This window comes from Vulpes lagopus, chromosome 9 (genome assembly GCF_018345385.1).
Source record: "Vulpes lagopus strain Blue_001 chromosome 9, ASM1834538v1, whole genome shotgun sequence".
Lineage (NCBI taxonomy): Eukaryota > Metazoa > Chordata > Mammalia > Carnivora > Canidae > Vulpes > Vulpes lagopus.
Window position 1 is genome coordinate 30198770 of NC_054832.1, and position 19038 is coordinate 30217807.

The window sequence follows — 19038 nt, forward strand, 5'->3', positions numbered from 1 at the left end:
AACACGGGGGAGTATCTTCCGATTCTGTGTACTTTAAGTCCCTTGACTTCCCCTGGAACTGGTCCGTGTCGCTGGTCTTCTGGGGGAGGGGCCTGCTGTGCTGATTCTCAGGTGTGAGCACTTGGGGGAGCTGCTCTGCCCCTGCCTGGTGCAGGGCTCAGTGGGGGGTGTTTGCCCCGTGAGGCCCCGGGAGGAAGCCACAGTGGCGGGGGCAGCTCTGGGACCCTGGAGTCAGCCCCCGCAGTAGCTCCGGGGCTCTCCGTCTGCAGGGCCTGGGGGCTCCGGGGCGGGGCCGCTGATCTGCTCAGTTCCAGGCAGGAGCGTCCTTGCTGTCCTGGGCCCTCCCGGCCTCTGCCTGTCCCGGGGGAGGCCGGGTCCTGGGCTGTGTCCCGGCGCCCTGTGCTCCGGAGCCTGCGCTGTTGGATTCGCGCTCCCGCCCCGCAGCCCCCTCCGCGGAGCCGCCGCTCGAGCCCCTCGGAGCTGTTCCCGGAGCCGCGCAGCCCCCTCCGCGGAGCCGCCGCCCCAGCCCCTCCGAGCTGCTCCGGGTCCCGCCGAGCGCTGCAGCCCTTAGGGAGCTCGGCGCATCTCCGGGGCGCAGTTCCTCTGTTACTGTCCCAGGGAGCCCGAGGGCATCCCCGCCTTTCTGGGGATCCTGCTCCAATTCCCGGGGAGCCCCTTTCCGCGGGGAAGGTCGGTGCAGCTCCTGCTCCTCCGGGACGGGGCTCTCCTGTCCTGGGGACACTCGCCCCGGCCTCAGCCCGGCTCCTCGCGGGGCCCCTCCCCCTTGGAGCCCTTTTGTGTCTTTATTTCTTTTTCCCCGTCTTCCTACCTTGATAGAAGCGGGAACTCTTCTCACTGTGGCGTTCCAGCTGGTCTCTCTTTAAATCTCAGGCCGAATTCGTAGATTTTCAGGATGATTGGATGGTTTTCTAGGTAATTTGATGAGGACAGGTGACTTGGAGACCCTACTCTGCCGCCATCTTGCCCCTCCCCCCCCAATTTTTTTTTTTTAATTTTTATGATAGTCACAGAGAGAGAGAGAGGCAGAGACATAGGCAGAGGGAGAAGCAGGCTCCATGCACCGGGAGCCCGACATGGGATTCGATTCCGGGTCTTCAGGATCGCGCCCTGGGACAAAGGCAGGCGCCAAACCGCTGCACCACCCAGGGTTCCCAGTTTGGGAACTTATAACAATGGTTTTGTGATATATTTTTGTGTTCTAACTTTTACATGATGATTGGTGTTATAAAGATAAGTAGCTTAGTGCTTTCTGGTCCTCTCTCTAGACCTTCTAGACTTGAATGTAACAAAAGGTAGCCAAAACATGGTTTTACTGTAATGCATTTAAAAATACTTGTGTGTTCAGTAAGCATCATAATCAGATAAGAAACAGATAATGAGCACATCTAAATAACCCTGCCAGCCACTGCGGTGAGAATCAGGTGTCAGCACCTGATACCTGTACCTTCCTCCTTAGTCTCGCTTGCAGGGTTTTTCTCACTCTGTTATCAGTTAGTGCCAACATCTCCTTTACTTCCAGGTATTCTTTCTGAATATGCCCTATGAGGGAGTTAGTTTCAGACATCATTATGTCACTTCTTGTCACCTAAGTCCATTTCTGGCTTCTACCTCAGGGCAATTTTGATTAGAGATGTCCTAATAGACAAGCTCCATTAAGATTCACCTCTAATAATTGGTGTTCAGCTTTGTTCTAAGCAATTTCATATATATTAGCTATTTAGTAATTTAATAAAAATTGTATGGGGTAGGTACTAACACCATCCCTCATTTAAAGGTGTGAAAACTGAAATCTAGAGAGGAGAAGCAATTTATCCTGGGTGAAACAGCTAGTAGTAAATGTTAGAGCAAAGATTTGACCACAGGAAGTCTGACATCAGAGTCTACATGTTTTCTTTATTGGCTCTCTCTCTATTCTACCCTTCTCAGGATTCACTTCTCTCTTATAGACACTAAATGGGTCCAAGAAGAGGGTAAGATGGGAATCAGATAAAACCAAAGTAAAGTGAACCTAGTAGCAGCAACTGCATGTTTTCTGTAAGTGATAAAGACATTGCTGTTGTCACTGTTGCGCTGATGCCACCAACTATTGCCATTTTACCATGTGCCTACAAATCATGTCATGTGATTCTGGAATCTGATGTTGTCCTTGCCACTTGCTGGTGGTATAACTATGGGGCAGTTCCTTAGACATTTAGGCTAAGTTTCCTCTAATTTATAATTATTTATATAGGAACCATAGGTTTAGGAATGGAACTTAACCAAATTTTAAAAGGTATATTTTGGGTATCTCCTTGATGAAAGAAAGAGATTTTAATAGATATGGTACAGAATACAATAACAAGTAAAACAGTCCTTATCCTTAGTGAGCTTACTTGAATTAATGTAGCAAAACTTGTCTAACCCATTTCTTTCTCAGTTTTTCATCAAAGAAAATTAGCTGTGGAGCCTGTTTGTATAGCCATAAAAATGCACCTTTCCCATCTCCTACTGTGGGGGTGTCATTGACCAGAGGCCCCAGCTGCTGTGTTCTGAAATCCATCTCTGTGCTGGTACAGAAGGTACAATTCCCAGTGGCCACCACTACCCAGTGACACATTGTGGTAGTTGATACTTAGCCTGCTCCTGGGAACTCTTGGACTCCCTTGACACATGGCTTTGGCTAAGGCCTTCCTTTAGCCTTGCTGAACTTTCTCACAACTGCCCTGGAGGCTATGGCTTTCACTCAGTCTCTTCTCCTTCCCTTTCTTCTTTACTGTGATTAGACCTGCGTGTTAATCAGAAGGTGCTCCTGGATGACTACATCTTCTTCCAAATTTTCCCTTACAGGCATTTCCCCTAACAAATTTCTTGCATTTCTTATCTAATCTCACTTTATCATCTGCTTATCAGAGGTCACGAACTATCACACCTGTTGTTTGGACTTCAATTGTACATTTGCAAATTTAAGCCAGTTCAGGAACAGTTTAATCAATGAGCATCAATCTCCTGACAGAAATGGATTTAAAAGGGCAGCTCTCAAAGTTGAGCCACTAGATCTCTTTAACTTGAAAAGAGAATAGCTGAATAAATATTTAACCTTGGCCTAGTTAAAATGGCAGTAAAATAAATTTACTAATGGGTTATCTAAGGAAAATACTGTGGTAATTAACTTTTTCACAAGGTCTGGAAAAAGCGTTTGATGACCCATTTGAAGAGGTCTCAGTGAACTATGACCAACAGGTCAAATTTGAATTGCAATCTTTTTGTAAATAAAATCTTTATTGAACACAGCTACACTCATTCATTTATATGTTGTATATTGCTGCTTTCCCAATAAACAGGCAGAGAGTTGAGTACTAGAAACCATAGGGCCCACCAATCTATTTACTATCTGACCCTTTATAGAAAAAGCTATCCAACCCTTGTATTAGGGTACAACTTCAAGAGAGCAAGGATTTTGTCTGTCTTGTTCACTGCTCTATCCTTAGGACTTAAAATAGCACTTGATACACCATAGGCTCTTAATAAATGCATGTCAAAATGGTTATATGAACTAATATTAGTCCCTTAATTTCTGTAGACTTCAACCCAATGCTCCCAAGACCAAAGGTAATAACCTAAAGGTTGTATATTGATTGCTATATATATACCCATAAATAACTGATGGGTCAGAATTAGACTTTGAACAGAAATGCTCTGTTGCAGTTATTCTGATTGACTAAGAACATCACATGACAGAATTTTCTCTGTACTCTAAGGAGCAAGAGAAATTTGGCCACTTTTCTGCTTTGTAGTGTTAGTTTGGTGTTGGAGTGGGGAGAGAAGTCGGGTGCCATTAGCTGCAACAAGCAGAAAATATCACGGTGATATGAAAGAAACTATTTTGATAGCAGTTGTTATTGATTGAGGGGCGGTCCCTTTCTTAGCCAGAGAGAAGCTGCTTGTGTACAGCTACATGGGCCAATAGGAAAGAAGTCAGACTCAGAGACAAACTACCTGGGTTCCAATCTAACTCCTCTGTGGATTAGCTCTGTAATATAAGTGTTATCCCTACTAAACTCTGTAACTCAATGAGATTTTGATTATGTTGCAAATTTAATATATAGTTGTATATAATACAAATAAAATATAAAATACTACATGTAATAATGTGGTATTAATTCTAGAACATTATTATAACTAAGATTAACAATAATTCTCTCAGATTACCTAACTTTCACATTCAAATTTACTCAATTGTTATACCAAAAATTTTATAGGCATTATAGCTTTTAAGATGTAATAGTCCCTTTTAATCTTGAGCAATCTTCCAATATTTTTTTTCTTGAGGTTTTTAAGAAACCAGACCAATTGTTCTTGTAAACCGACCCATATTCCCGAACTTTTCTGAGAATTTCTATATGATGCATTATAATTTACTCATTCATTCCCCATGGTTTTTCTTTAAACTGGAAGTTAAGGCTAAAGGGTCAATTAAATTGAATTGAACATGGTAGTAGGAGTACTTTATAGAATTACTTGTTATTTCCTGTTACATCTCATCAGGAAGCACAATTGCCAGCTTATCATATTCTGAGTGATGTTATTTTTTTTAAAAATTTTATTTATTTATTTTTGACAGAGAATGTGTGCGTGAATGGGGGGAAGAGCAGAACGAGAAGGACAAACAGACTCCAAATTGAATGTAGAGCCAAATGGTGAGGGGGACAATCCCATGACCCAGGGATCATGACCTGAGCTGAAATCAAGAATAAGACACTTAACTAACTGAGCCACCCAGCTGATGCTTTCAGTGATGCTGTTTTAACTGGGTTAGCATAGAAGCCTCCACATCTCTCCATCTTAGTTGTCCATTCTCCTCTTGGAAATTAACAGGTCACCTAGAAAGTGGTACTTTGTTACACTGCCTATCACTGACCACATAAATCATTTCATTAGTTTTTTATTTTTTATTTTTTTTTCTTTAAAATTTATTTATTTATTCATGATAGAGAGAGAGAGAGAGAGGCAGAAACACAGGAGGAGGGAGAAGCAGGCTCCATGCCAGGAGCTCAACGCGGGACTCGGGACTCCATCCCGGGGCTCCAGGACCATGCCCTGGGCCAAAAGCAGGCGCCAAACCGCTGAGCCACCCAGAGATCCCTCACTAGTTTTTTAAAATGGCGATCTTCTAATTCCTTGAACATGTAGCTGCCTTTATTTTTTTGTAAAAATCTAATTGCCAAGGCATCATACTTTGTGTTATATTTTTTGTTTAAAACATAATTAAAAGGAAGTACAAACCACAAACAAGGCTGATTTCAAAGTTAATATATATGCTGGCGAAAGAAAATTTCTTTCAAGGGAGATTTTCCTTTTAAGGAAGATCATAGCCACTCTTAAAAATATTAAAGAGAAGCTAAATTCTCTAATTTACTTGGTTTGAGAAACTAGCCATTTTTATTTTTAAATTTTAGTTTATTTTTTTTAAGATTTATTTATTTGAGAGAGAGAGAGAGATCAGGCAGACGGGGAGAGGAGGAGGGAGAGAAATTCTTAAGCAGACTCTGCCCTGAGCACAGAACCAGATGTGGTACTCGATGTCACAACGCTGAGATCACAACCTAAGTTAAAACCAAGAGTCAGAAGCTGAACCAGCTGTGCCACCCAGATGCCCCAATTTTAGTTTATTTTTCAATGAAGAGGTAACATCTTAGAGTCTATAAGTCGTCAGTTTCAAGCCTTGTCTTTCTTACTCTGTGGTATATTCTGAAAATTTTAAGATTTAAAATTGTTTCTTAGGAGCTTTTTTCAAATATTCTTTGCTCGCCTTGCCTTGCCTTGCCTCACCTCACCTCTCCTCTCTTCTCCTCTTCCTCCCTCCCTCCTTCTCTTTAATTCTTTCTTTCTTTCTTTCTTTCTTTCTTTCTTTCTTTCTTTCTTTCTTTCTTTCTTTCTTCCTTCTTTCTTTCTTTCTTTCTTTCTTTCTCTTTCTTCTTTCTTTCTTTCTTTCTTTCTTCTTTCTTCTTTTCTTCTTTCTTTCTTTTCTTTCTTTCCTTCCTTCCTTCCTTCCTTCCTTCCTTCCTTCTTTATTGGCAGAGATGTGCTTTGGAATGTATTTAGGTTAACGAATAAAATGACTTTTGTCATTTTAATGGAACACTTAGGTTATTGCTGAGCAACAAGTTTCATAGACATGTGGCAAAAAAGTGGTCAATTCATCATAGTTTCCTGTGCAGTTCTCTCAGTTGCTCATTTTTTAACTTCAGGCCTATTTTAATACATCAGTGGAGAGAGAATTGAAATAAAGTAGCTAATTGGTCAAGGTGATGGGTAAAGAACAGAAGGGATTGTCATTTATGCTCAAAAGTGGCCGAAGATGACCTGACACCTAGACTGGACTAAGTGAGATTTGGGATTTGTCTCTCTCCTCCTACATTCAGAACCTGCTTTAGATTTAGGTTTTAGATTGTTATCATTGAAGTCCCACTTAACATTCATGTGGCTTGCACCTTCTCTCTGACATTGACCCAACTTAAAAAATAACTCATTGTCCATTGTCTAGCCTATCATCCAACAAGTAGCTCTGACTGTGCCAGTGTGCTAGACCCCATGCTGGGCCCTGGCAATTTGGAGGGCTCCAGATGGAATAGTCAGTTCTTCCTGTGTGTAACTGACATCCTCATGGGGTAGAGAAGCATCAAAGGAGTGAACAGACAGGATAATTTCCAATAGTGATGATTTTTTAAAGACAATAAAACAGGATGACTTGATGGAGGATGATGGGGAGTTATATTACAGACAATGGCCAGGAAGGGCCTCTCTAAGCAAGAATTGAATAAGAAATCAGCCATGCATCTGGGAAGGGATGGGCAACTTCCACTGCAAAGGCCATGAGGAAGAAATGAATCTGACAGGCTGAGGTGGTAAAACATGGCCAATGTGATTTAAACAAGGAGGGGAGTGGCAGGATGAGATCTGAGAAGTAAGCAGGGTTCTAATCATGTAAGACCTTGTGGGCCTTGCTAAGAACTTTGGAATTTATTGTGATTGCAAAGAAAAGCCATTTGCATATTTAATATTGGCAATGACATAATGTAATTTATGTTTTTATTAAAGATTTATTTATTAGAGAGAAAGAGAGAGCATGAGCAGGGAGAGGGGCAGAAGGAAAGAATCTCAAGCAGACTCTCCACTGAGCAGGGAGATCCTCTGGCGGGGATCTATCTCAGGACTCTGAGATCATGACCTGAGCCGAAATCAAGAGTAGGATGTTTAACTGCCTGAACAATCTAGGCACCCATGATTTATGTTTTTATTTATTTTTAAAAAGATTTTATTTATTCATGAGAGAGAGAGAGACAGAGAGAGAGAGAGAGTGAGAGAGGTAGAGACACAGGCAGAGGGAGAAGCAGGCTCCATGCAGGGAGCCTGATGTGGGACTTCATCCTGGGTCTCCAGGATCAGGCCCTGGGCTGAAGGTGGCACTAAACCGCTGAGCCACCGGGGCTGCCCAATTTCTGTTTTTAAAAAGATCACTCTGGTGTAATGTAGCAAACAGACTAGAGGTAGGACAAAGTGAAGAAAAATTAGGAGCTGTTGTGGTCTCTGGATTTAGATACAGACAGCTTCATTTTCAATTTTTGATAATTCCTTCTGTTCTTAGGATTCTCTTATGTTCTTTACAGACATGGAAAAATAGCTTTTATTCTTTGTAAAATAAAAATTTTGGTCTTTGAGAGTCTCAGAAAGTGTGATGAGAGAGAATGGTGAATAAGGGAAAATAAGGGACTTTGTTTAACTGCAAATAATATGCCTGATTCAGTGAGACAACATACCTTTCATTCATTCAGTCAATATTGTCTTCTCTGTGCTAAGCACTGTCACTGTTCCAAGTGTCACCAAAAGATCCAGATGTCTCATCCCCTATTTAATTATTTTATAAATTGTAATTCTAGTTAATAAACAAACAACAAACTTGTAAAACTATGTTCAACAGTTCAAAGTTACCTTTGGTGTCTCCCCAGTCTTTAGGTTGTCTACCATTTTGTCTTCTGTGCTGTTCCCAATTCTGTCTTCAAATCCCAGGTCCTCTTGCTCCTGTTTTTCCTCAAATGAAGTGAGAATAGGAAAATATTTTTTAAAACTCTGAACCTCTCCACAAGTCTAAGTATTGATTAGTAGTAATAATGTTTGAACTGGCTTTCAGATCTATATTTATGGCAATTGTAAAAATGAATCCTAAAACCTTAGAACTTTTTAAAAGCACAAATGTCCCATCTTGCCATTCTCTCCTTCACTCATTTACCCTCCACCTCACCCGCACCCTGCCACCCCCGGGGGTTGGGACTAGGGTGAGGAGAGACGGATCAAGTCATGCAAAACTTAATATAAATATGCAGAAGCAGATCCTATCTTTATTTTATTTTATTTTATTTTATTTTTAATTTTTATTTATTTATGATAGTCACAGAGAGATAGAGAGAGGCAGAGACACAGGCAGAGGGAGAAGCAGGCTCCATGCACCGGGAGCCTGACGTGGGATTCGATCCCGGGTCTCCAGGATCGCGCCCTGGGCCAAAGGCAGGCGCCAAACCGCTGCGCCACCCAGGGATCCCCAGATCCTATCTTTATTTTAAAATTATGCTACATTCAACATGGATTATTTTGCATTAATTTTGATATTCAAAATGTTGCATTAAAATACTATCTAGATTACCGAGTTTTTTTGACACTTCCTTAAACTACAATTGAGGCAATTGCTTTTCTCATCTCATCCTAGCCCTTGTCCTGGTCCCTTGCAAATACATCCCTTTCCCCCACAACCTCTTATAATCCAAGTCAAGCCCTAGTCATATTGGTATGTTTTGAAAAGGTTATGTGCATCTGATATAATCCCAGGTTTAGACCTACTGCAAAAAGGAGGAAAACTCTAATGATGTCATTTTTAGGGGTGGACCTTTAGATCGATATTGAGTCTCCAGAAGGTTTTCCAGCTCCCTTTCAAAAAGTAGTTCTAAGAAAAGTGGTAAAAATTTTCAAATGACATAGGAAGCTTTTAAAGCTAATTATACTTTTGTCCTTGCCCTTTTTATCTTCCTTAAAGAAAGTGGAGTGGGAAGTGGACAGAACAGAGACAGGGAGGCACAAAAACATTGGCACAGTTTGAGGGCATCTTACAGGATTGCAGTGTGCAGTGTTTGCTTGGAGGATGGATAGGTTTGCATTTTTGGCTCACAGACTCACGTTATATTAAAACCTGACTAGCAACATGAGTCTTGGTGATTCAAGATAAGTTGAACATTCTAGAGCACCCAGTATACTGTGGTTGAAAGGATAAGTACAATTTGTGTTCAGTGCTATCTGGATTCCTGGTTACTTCATTTCTTTAGATTAAGACCCAGGATGGTTTAACTAACCATTTTAGTTTTCTGTATAGAGCATTAAAATTAGAGTCACATGGTCTGGATTTGAAACCCAGTTCTTCCTTTGGTTCCTGTGTGGATTTTGGCATCTGTCTGAACCTCCATTTCTTCATTTATAAAGTTATGGTAACAAGTCCTCTCTTAGCATGTGCCCATGTCTGTGAAATGATATGATATTTCGAAGAGTGGCCTGACCTAACAGATATCAGTAACTCTGTGGTCATGAATTTGTATAAACTATGTCAAGAGTTGTTGCACATTTGTAATTGGTTTTTCTAGGGTGAGAAATCGAAGTGGGAAGATTTTACTTTCCTATTAGTTATTAATTATACACAATATCTAAGATCTTGCACTGTCTCATATTATCTCAGAGATAGTATGTATATCAATATTGGGGATAATAGGCATATAAAGCAACAAGCAAAGTAGAATATCTTAGGGATTTAGGACATGAAAATTTAAATATAAAAATGGATTTAACAACTCAATTTTCTCATTCATTTGCAACCTCAATCTCGAATGTCATGTTTAAGACACATTGTAAAGAATTAATTAGTATACTGTAGACCATTTAATTAATTATTTTGGAAGAAATACTATTTTAAAAGAAAACACTGCTAAATAAAAAAAACAAAAATTATTTTCACTCTTTGTGATTGAAGTTTGAAATGTTTTTATCTTTTATCTTTTATCTTGAGGTACTAAATCAAACTTCTCGACTTGAAATACAACTGCTAGAGAATTCATTATCAACATACAAGCTAGAGAAGCAGCTTCTTCAACAGACAAATGAAATCCTAAAGATTCATGAGAAAAACAGGTGAGGATTGTCGTATTCCAAATATTTACATATGTACTTATTTTTATCCTTCACCTCTGTCAACTTAAAAGATTGAGGTGGTTTGCAAAAAAGGAAATATAAAGACAATTTAATGGAACACAAATAATACTAATGCTTATACTCTTGAAATATTTGCTTTTTATAGCTTTTAGGCATAATTTATCTAATGTTTAGTTGTACAAATCCCATCATAGCCACAAAAATTGATTCTGTGACTAAGTTCAGTGACAAAATATTAACAATTTTCAGCAGAATGAAATCTATAGCAATAGAGAAGAAAACAGTCTCTGAGCCTCTATAACATGAATTGTCAATCTACCTATCCTTAGGCTTATATAGAGCTACAAGATTGTTAAATTCAGAGATCTTGCACAATAAGCAAATATTATTTTTCTCAGAAAATTATTTACCTATATGGATAATTCAGGAGTTGCTCACCATCCTCTTTCCCACATTTAAAGCCACTTACTCTGGATATAAGACTTTGTTTAGTTTTATAGATGTGTTTTGTATACATCACAAGTAGTGAAATGAGACTTAGAGATCTTGAGATGACATATAGTCTATATCATTTCGAAGTCATTGCCATTCATGATGGACAATTCAGTCAAAGCACTGACCTCTGTAGGACAAATGTATTGCTTATTAACTGCCTCCTGGCCATTTGGATGACTTGAAGAAGTCCCAGTTCTTATTTATGTACATATTGATTTAAAGAGCATTGTGTTGCTAGAAAGGAGTTAAATACCTTATGTCATTGGAACTAATTTCCATGTTCCAAACTAGGAAGGCCCCTAAGAGGACTGCTAGTTCTCTTATTTTATAGATGAGGGGCAGTCAGTAGAAGTGAGTAATTTGTCCAAGGTTATAACAGCTTGCTAATGGTAAACTGGGAATGTAATCCAGGCTTCTTTCTCCTTAGTCCTGCTCTTTGCACTGTAGCACATGGTCTCTCAATACTACTATCTACAACCTAAAAGGATTCCCCAACTTTACACTAAAAGTGGCCCTTAATGACAACAATTATAATGAAGCTTTTACATGAAGAAGATAACCCTGGCTGTTGATTTAGAGTCTGAAAGGGGTCACGTATGCTCTATGACTTGTATTTCTAAATTTTACATTTATTTATCTTTGTACTGTGTCGTGGGGTAAACTGTATAACTATAAATAAACTTGACAGGACTTGACCCTGAACTGGTTGCATAATGAAATGTTTTGGAATTGAAAATCCTGCTGAAAAGTACCATTTATCCTACTGCTGTTTCACAGTAACCAGACATATACATGGAGCAGGTATATTTTACACCAACCATCCCACCACACTTTAACATTGTTGCGAAAAGTCAACCCCTTTATAGTCATATATTTCAAGATGCTATTGTGAAAGCTTTGTCTGGGAATGAACCGTAAAACATTGTCAACTTTACCTTATCTTTAGGTTGTTTCTATAATTACATAAAATAACACACTTATTGGAGAAAAGAGAGAACGTACACAAAATAAAATTAAAAATCATAATCCTGTCACATTGAGAAAGCTGCATGTGTTGCCATATATTATATATAAATATATTTTTTATAGAAAGCTGCGTCATGCTGTACATACTTTTTAGCCTGCCTTCTTTGGAAATATCAATTCTCATGAATAAATATCCCTCTAATATCATTTTTAATAACTGCATGGTATTTCATTATAAGGTGTAACCTAGGGTGGTTTAAGTCTCTTACCAAGTATGTTACCACAGATGATTTATCTCTTAAAAAGTTGTCAGCATGAATCTACATTCTTCAATTCTTCCCCTGCTGATATGTGTATTATCTCTTGGTCTGCATCTGACACTTGAGCTGTCAGGATACCATTAAAAAAAACTGGGAGGACTGAAAGGTCTCACTCTTAACTACAAAAACAAATGCTGCCCTTAAGTGTCACTTGTACTCAAGCTTGCTCACACTCTCGGCCCCCAACTCCACCCCAGTACCGTGTGTCTCTCTTTCTCTTTCCCACCTTCCTTCTCATATTCATTCTTTATTTTGTTTTCTTTTTCTTTCTTTCTTTCTTTCTTTCTTTCTTTCTTTCTTTCTTTTTTTCTTTCTTTCTTTCTTTCTTTCTTTTCTTTCTTTCTTCTTTCTTTCTCTCTCTCTTTCTTTCTTTCTTTCTTTCTTTCTTTCTTTCTTTCTTTCTTCTTCTCTTTATATTTTTTTAAAAAAATATACCCCCTCTGCCTTATTTCCAGATCATGGAAATGGGTATTTTGTTTTTCCATCATAATTCTTGATATGACACCTAGTATCATTTCCTACTATGGAATTTTCACCATCAAATTGTTTAATTGTTTGTTTAAGGGAAACTGCTTCAAAGTTGCTCTCTCTGTTCCATCTGTAAAGCTGAGTCAAGGTTCAAGACCTCAAAAGAGCTCTCTCTGCTGCAGGTAAAGAAAAGGAGGCTTCTCCATGTGCCATGAGTACTCAGAGGAATCTCATTCCTAATCCTAGCACATACATGCCTTCTGCTGATGAATATTTTTCCTATATTAAATTCTAATTTCTAAGGAAAAATTGAGGTCTTGTATATACAAATCACAACACTTATTGCTAGTGATAATTTTTTCAGAGTTCTAACAATTCCCTTTGCCAGAAATATAGGTATTTCACAAGGAATTCAGAGATTTAGGATTTAACTTGAAATTTATCTCTGTGCTCACGCTGACAAGAACTTACATGCATCTTTTACTCCTACATTGCACTCCTTTCTTTTTTGATGCTCAAGTGTAGCAGTACTTTACCTGGGGTTGCTGGGGGTATTTTTCTATCAATGTGCTGTATCTCCTGACATTGTTGTATCTCTGTAGTTATCTGTGCCTTCCTGTGAAAGGGTCAAATGTATTTAATGGAGTGTTGGTGGAACATTTATTTTTAAACCAGGTATATTCTACGAACCACTTAGAGTAAAGTGTTTTACTTTTTAAAAAACCAAAAATATACTTTTGTGATATATAGCATACTTTCCCTATTCTGCTTATTATTATTGTTTATTTCCATATATGAAATGGAATTCAGGAACTCTGCCAAGCATTTTCTAGAGCCACAAAGAAATACCTCCCCATACCATTCAAGTAGATAGAAGGTCAAATCAAACATGACTTATATATATATTTATATATTTTTAAAGAAGTTTATTGATTATCCCCACCTATTCCTTAAATGAGTCTTAATTTTCCAAATGTAGCAAGGAGCTCTTTCTACATTAAGGCATCTCTGAAATGTAGGAACAACATGCCTTTAGTTGGTCAGGTCTGGTTTGGATCAGCTAATACACTTTGCAAAGGGGATTATCTAAATTAAGCTTTGCTTCCTCCCCATGGAATGTCAGGAGTTGTGTCTGGATGTGTGACTTACCAGCTTTGAGTATGATGGAGCCTCAGCTGCCAAGTCAGTGAGCTGGCCCTTAGGAGGGTCCACCACTTCTTTGGCAGAACAAGGAGGAATATTTTATGGACAGGATTATACTACACAATCATGCTGAGAGGTCCTGCTGATTTACATCCTGACAAATTAAATGCATCACTTGTAGGGTTGAAAAAGGATTTTTGGCCTCATTAGATTCACTTCTTTATCCCCTAAATGGCCAAAGGCACAAAGCAAGAATAGGATTAGCAACATTTGCTCTACTATTTGTTTTCCTAGCAATCTAGTGGGGGGTGACTCCAAGAAGCTTCGAGTTTGCTTTCTTTAGGAATTGCTTTTTTTTTTCTTTTGTTGGATGCTATCCTAATCTCAAAATGGTTTTGTTTCTTACCTCAAGGAAACAATATTTGGAAGTACAAGATCAGTAATTGGCCCATATAATTGAAATTATCAACCAAGAACCCAAGAAATAGGAAGCATTAATATTTACCTTGCACATAGGGGGTTGGATCACAAAGTGGAACATATAATTGTCAACTTTTATTAGATTCTTCAAGCATGTTTCCTGCCAGGTTAGCTCAAGACAATAGAAAAGGGAAAGGAACAGGGAAAGATATAATGCGAATCCCTTGAGCTGAATCTTTTCATCTAAAAGTTTGGTGAACTGATCAGGACACCTGCCCATCTCTGACTTAACCTCAACTTTCTCCAAGATGGCAGCACAGCCAGGTGAAAAAATATTCCAGAAAAAATTTTCTGCCTCACTAGGGTATACAGGAAGGAAATGGGCATCTTACATATACAAAGATAGAGCACTTGGGCTTTCCTGATACTTGTGTTGAATATGTAGAATGAAGATTAGGAAAATTTTCGGTAAGATCATTCAGAGTGAAGTGAAACTACATATGTGCTGGCCACTTTGACATAGTTTCCTAAAAACTATCTGCCACTTGCCTATCTAATATCAGGTGAACATCTATGCCAGATGCTTTGTGTACATTACTGCTAATCCTCCAACTGATTCTGCGAAGTATCTATTATTATTTCTATTTTATGTATAAAGAAAATGGAGTTCACAAAGGTCAAGTTTACTTCTCCATGACCAAACAGCTAGTTTATGGCAAAATTAGGGTTCAAGTCCATAATGATTCTCTGTCTTAATTATTATAAAAATATTTTTCCAGCATGATGTAGCCTCAAGATTAATTGATGTGGCTGTCAAGTTATCCTCTTAACACAAACAAATAAAAGTTTGAAGAAAGGGGTAGGCCAGTTGTTTTTGGCCTATTCCTATATAGATCATTATTTATTCCTGCTAATACTGGAGTAGGAAATATAAACTATTTATTTTACCTTGGGAATTCACTGGACTTATTTGACAAGGCTCATCTATCTTCTAGCTGGAGTTTATGGGAAGTTATTAAGTTAATTAATTTTAACTTATTGAAATGTATGTGATTTCGAGATACAAAATTATACCTTACAAACAAATTACTGTAATGGCATTATAAAATATTGATTTTTAATACTTATTATGCCTAAAAAAATGAAAAGTTAAGTCACAGTCTTTAAATTAAAGCTTGTTTCCACTTGATAAGTTCTTTACAAAATACTAAGGGGAAATCCTGCTAACTGCTAGCATTAGATCAGGCTGAATTATGTTAGTTATGTATGGTGGGATCAATAAAAAGTATTTAAATTTATATTAGTCCATTCTACATCTGGTAAATGGAATACCTACAGACTGAATAGAACATTTTTTTAAAATGAATTTAATGGCATATAGCATTTTTAAATTTCAATTTCATTAATCTTACAATTTTGGATTGGTTTGATTTACATTTAGATTTAATTTGATTTAGAATTGTATTCCAATCTATTCCCAAAGGAAAAAAGTCTTAATTTTTTTCCTTTCTCTGATTCCTCCCAACTCAGGGACTTGATGATCTGAATTCACCTCTTAAATAATTTTCTCAATCTATCCTATTCATTTTCTTTCCACTGACCGTATCTTAGGTTAAACACCCACCAATTCTTGTCTCAGCCACTGCAGTGACCTCAGCACTTTAAGCCCCATGTCTCCAAACTGATCATCCAGAGCTCTGCCAAAGTCTTCTTTCTAAAATGCATGTCGGATTATTTTTCACTTTTGTTTCGGTCCCCGACACTAATTCAGCCCAATTTTTCAATCTCTAGACAGCATCTGCCTAATCCTGTATTGTTTCTCTGTAACTAACTGAAGAAAGTTCAAGTTTTTTAGCATTGAATATAGGCAGTGATTGTTATAATCCTAATTTTGTAGCCCTATTTATACAAGTATTCTTATATTTTAGAAAATATGGTCTGATAGCTAAGAATATGAGCTCTGAAGCCAGACTGCCTAGGTTTACTCTTCTTTTTATCCTGCTATAACCACCTCTGCCACATATTATTTGTGTGGCTTAGGACAAGTTACTTAAACACATTGTGCTTTGGTTTCCTAATTTCTAACACTGGGATGATCATAATAGTAGTGATGATAATAGTAGTTTATGTGAGGATTAGTTAAGTTAATGAATATAAAGCACTGAGAGCAGTGCCCGACATACATAACAAGTATTTAATCATACTAGCTGTTAGTACTTGATGTTATTTCAGAGATATTTGATGTTTGACTTCTTTGAAATTCCCTGTAGTTCTTTATTCAACTGGCAAACTCCTGTTGACCCTTCAAAACTCAGTGCAGATGTTAACCTCTGTAAGAACCCTTCTTGACTCTGCCCAATAGATTTGGTCATTACAACTTGTATGAGAACACTGTACATTATCCCCCCCCCCATTATTTTACTTACCCCATCACATTGCAATGTGTGTGTGTGTGCTTGTGTGTGTGTGCATCTATGTGTTTATCTGTTTCTCTATTATTGGCTGTGACCTTCTAGAATATAGAGACTGTGTTTTATTTATCTTTATCTTCATGCTCCCACGCACAATTCTCTACACATTGTATATATAGTATTAAGTCCTTTTTGAACATTGAATGAATGGTGAACTGGCAAATGTCCCAGTAGCTCTATCCCAACAATTGTCATTTTTCTCTGTGTACACACACACACACACCTAAAAAATTTTTTTTATGGAAAACACAAACCACATAGTTTATGTTAAATATTGTAAGTATATTAATTATTCTTAAAATAAATAAAATGGAGATGGTATTTACACTGCTCTTCTGCATCCCCAAAAGCCCACTGCATGGCTCCCAAGGTTATCAGTTCACATTTTGAGTTTCACTAATTCAGCCCAGTTTTTAGATTTCTAGATAGCATCTTCCTGGACCATTCTAGACTCATGACTATCGAACACATCTCTGATTAGTAAAAAAGTAACACAGACTTGATCTAAACATTAAAATACATAGATGTCCTTCAATTGTACACAATTGAACGACAAAGTTTTCCTAATTCCATACTCCTCCACCATGACCACCCCTGGCAGAGAATCATCATTAACAGATTAAGTTTGGTGTTTATTCTTCCAGACTTTTCCTATGAATATACTAAGACATACATCTGTGTAGAGTGTGAATACCTGTTGTGCATTTACACAAACTTATATCCAATCACATACATGTATAAATACATATTTATATAATGGATGCATGTGTGTATAGATTATAATTATTCTTTATATGTTTGATTTATTTATAATTCATAAAAATCTCTCATGGATATTTTAACATGTAACTATATACACATATCTCTCATTCCTAAGTATAGATAGACTACAATTTATAATTTATTAGAATTTTCATGTGATTTTTTTCAAGTTTTCATACATATTGACAAATTATTTCCAAATTTTATATTCTCCCCAAGTGTACACGGGCTTTCTGATTTCCCCAAACCTTACTAACCATTTTATTAATCTTGTCTACTTGAAGTTAGGTTGTACATCTTTTCATGTTTATTGACCATTTGTATTTCTTCTGTGACTAGCCTATTCATGTGTGTTTCTCATCTTTCTATTACATTATTTGTCTTTTTTTTATTAACTCATATATGCTTTTCAATGGACATGAAAACTTTGACATATATGTTGCAGCTATGAGTTTCTGTAACTTATCATTTATTGTGCAATCTTTTTCATAGAAGTATTACATTTTTATGGTTTGAAGTGTATCTGTTTTTTTCTTGTTTTTGGCTTCCACAACATATTCCATTTATTCTTATTTATCCCAAACTTCTTTTTTTAAAAAGTACTTGCCAATGTTTACTTGTTGTAATCCATGCTTCTGCTCCAAATTTGAATTACAAAAGTATTTAGCTATAAATTTTATTTTTTAAAAGATTTTTATATTTGTTCATGAGAGATGCATAGAGAGAGAGAGAGAGGCAGAGACATAGGCAGAGGGAGAAGCAGGCTCCATGCAGGGTTGCCTGACATGAGACTCCATCCAGGGGGGACTCCAGGATCATGCCCTGGGCCGAAGGCAGTGCTAAACTGCTGAGCCACATGGGCTGCCCAGCTATAAATTTTAAATATGCTGTGTTCAAGTTATAAATTTAAATTATAAATTTAACCTGAAGTTACTCGACCCTTGTTTGAAGGGAAAAAAAATCAATCTTTTAAAACCCGTATTTGCAACACATGTTGACACCTTACATATTAAAAATAACTTAAAAATGGAAACATCTGTAAGCAGTTTCAGACAGATAAAAATGAGAAGGTTTCTATATTTTCAACATCTTCCTCCTTGTTTAAGGGCTATCTTTACACACACATTGCTTAGGAAACTGTCACTGCTGTGAATTCATTGACTGCTACGTTAAGAACTCTGTTGTGGGAAACGATTTGAAAAGGAGAACTTTTTCTGTGAAAGTTTCAAGATGTGTTCAATGATCTGAAATATTTCCAATAAGATATATTTGAGGAGGCAGACTGTGGAAATGGAAAGAAGTCAACCAAAAACTTCAAATAAGTTTTTGTATATACTCAATTAGAACCTTTTACTGAAGTTCAAGGCCTAGATTATTTTGTTTATTTTATTCTTCATTAAAGTGCACCTCTGCCTCAAACTAGAAGTTAAGTGCCAAAATTTTATGCATGTCTCTTCTCAAAGTGTTTCCAGAAAGATGAGAAACAGAAGTACTCACAATCCTGTGAGAAACTCTGTCTTCAGATTTCTAGTTCCATTTGTATAGATTTTGGTGCACAGTTTCACAAATTGTTGTCCTATGGAACACTGATCCCAAAAGATGCATCATGATAAAAACTGTTTAGTTAATCTGAGCTTCCCAAAAACTTGAGAGTGAGACTCTTAATAAGTGAACACCTGATAAAAATATACTGAATGTACTCAAGAAAATAGTGTACTGGAGTTTGGAATCAACATCCATGTTGATTA

At 37.6% G+C, this 19038-nt stretch overlaps 1 protein-coding gene across 2 annotated transcripts in view; it reads left to right on the forward strand.

The window, feature by feature from the left end:
* The window catches only part of ANGPT1 (angiopoietin 1), a 251120-nt gene that overhangs the window by 153739 nt on the left and 78343 nt on the right, over window positions 1-19038 (forward strand). For both annotated transcript variants that reach the window (XM_041768997.1, XM_041768998.1), the window contains exon 3: window positions 10103-10224. In XM_041768997.1, coding sequence (XP_041624931.1) covers window positions 10103-10224 — 122 coding nt within the window. The remainder of the gene's footprint in view (window positions 1-10102; window positions 10225-19038) is intronic.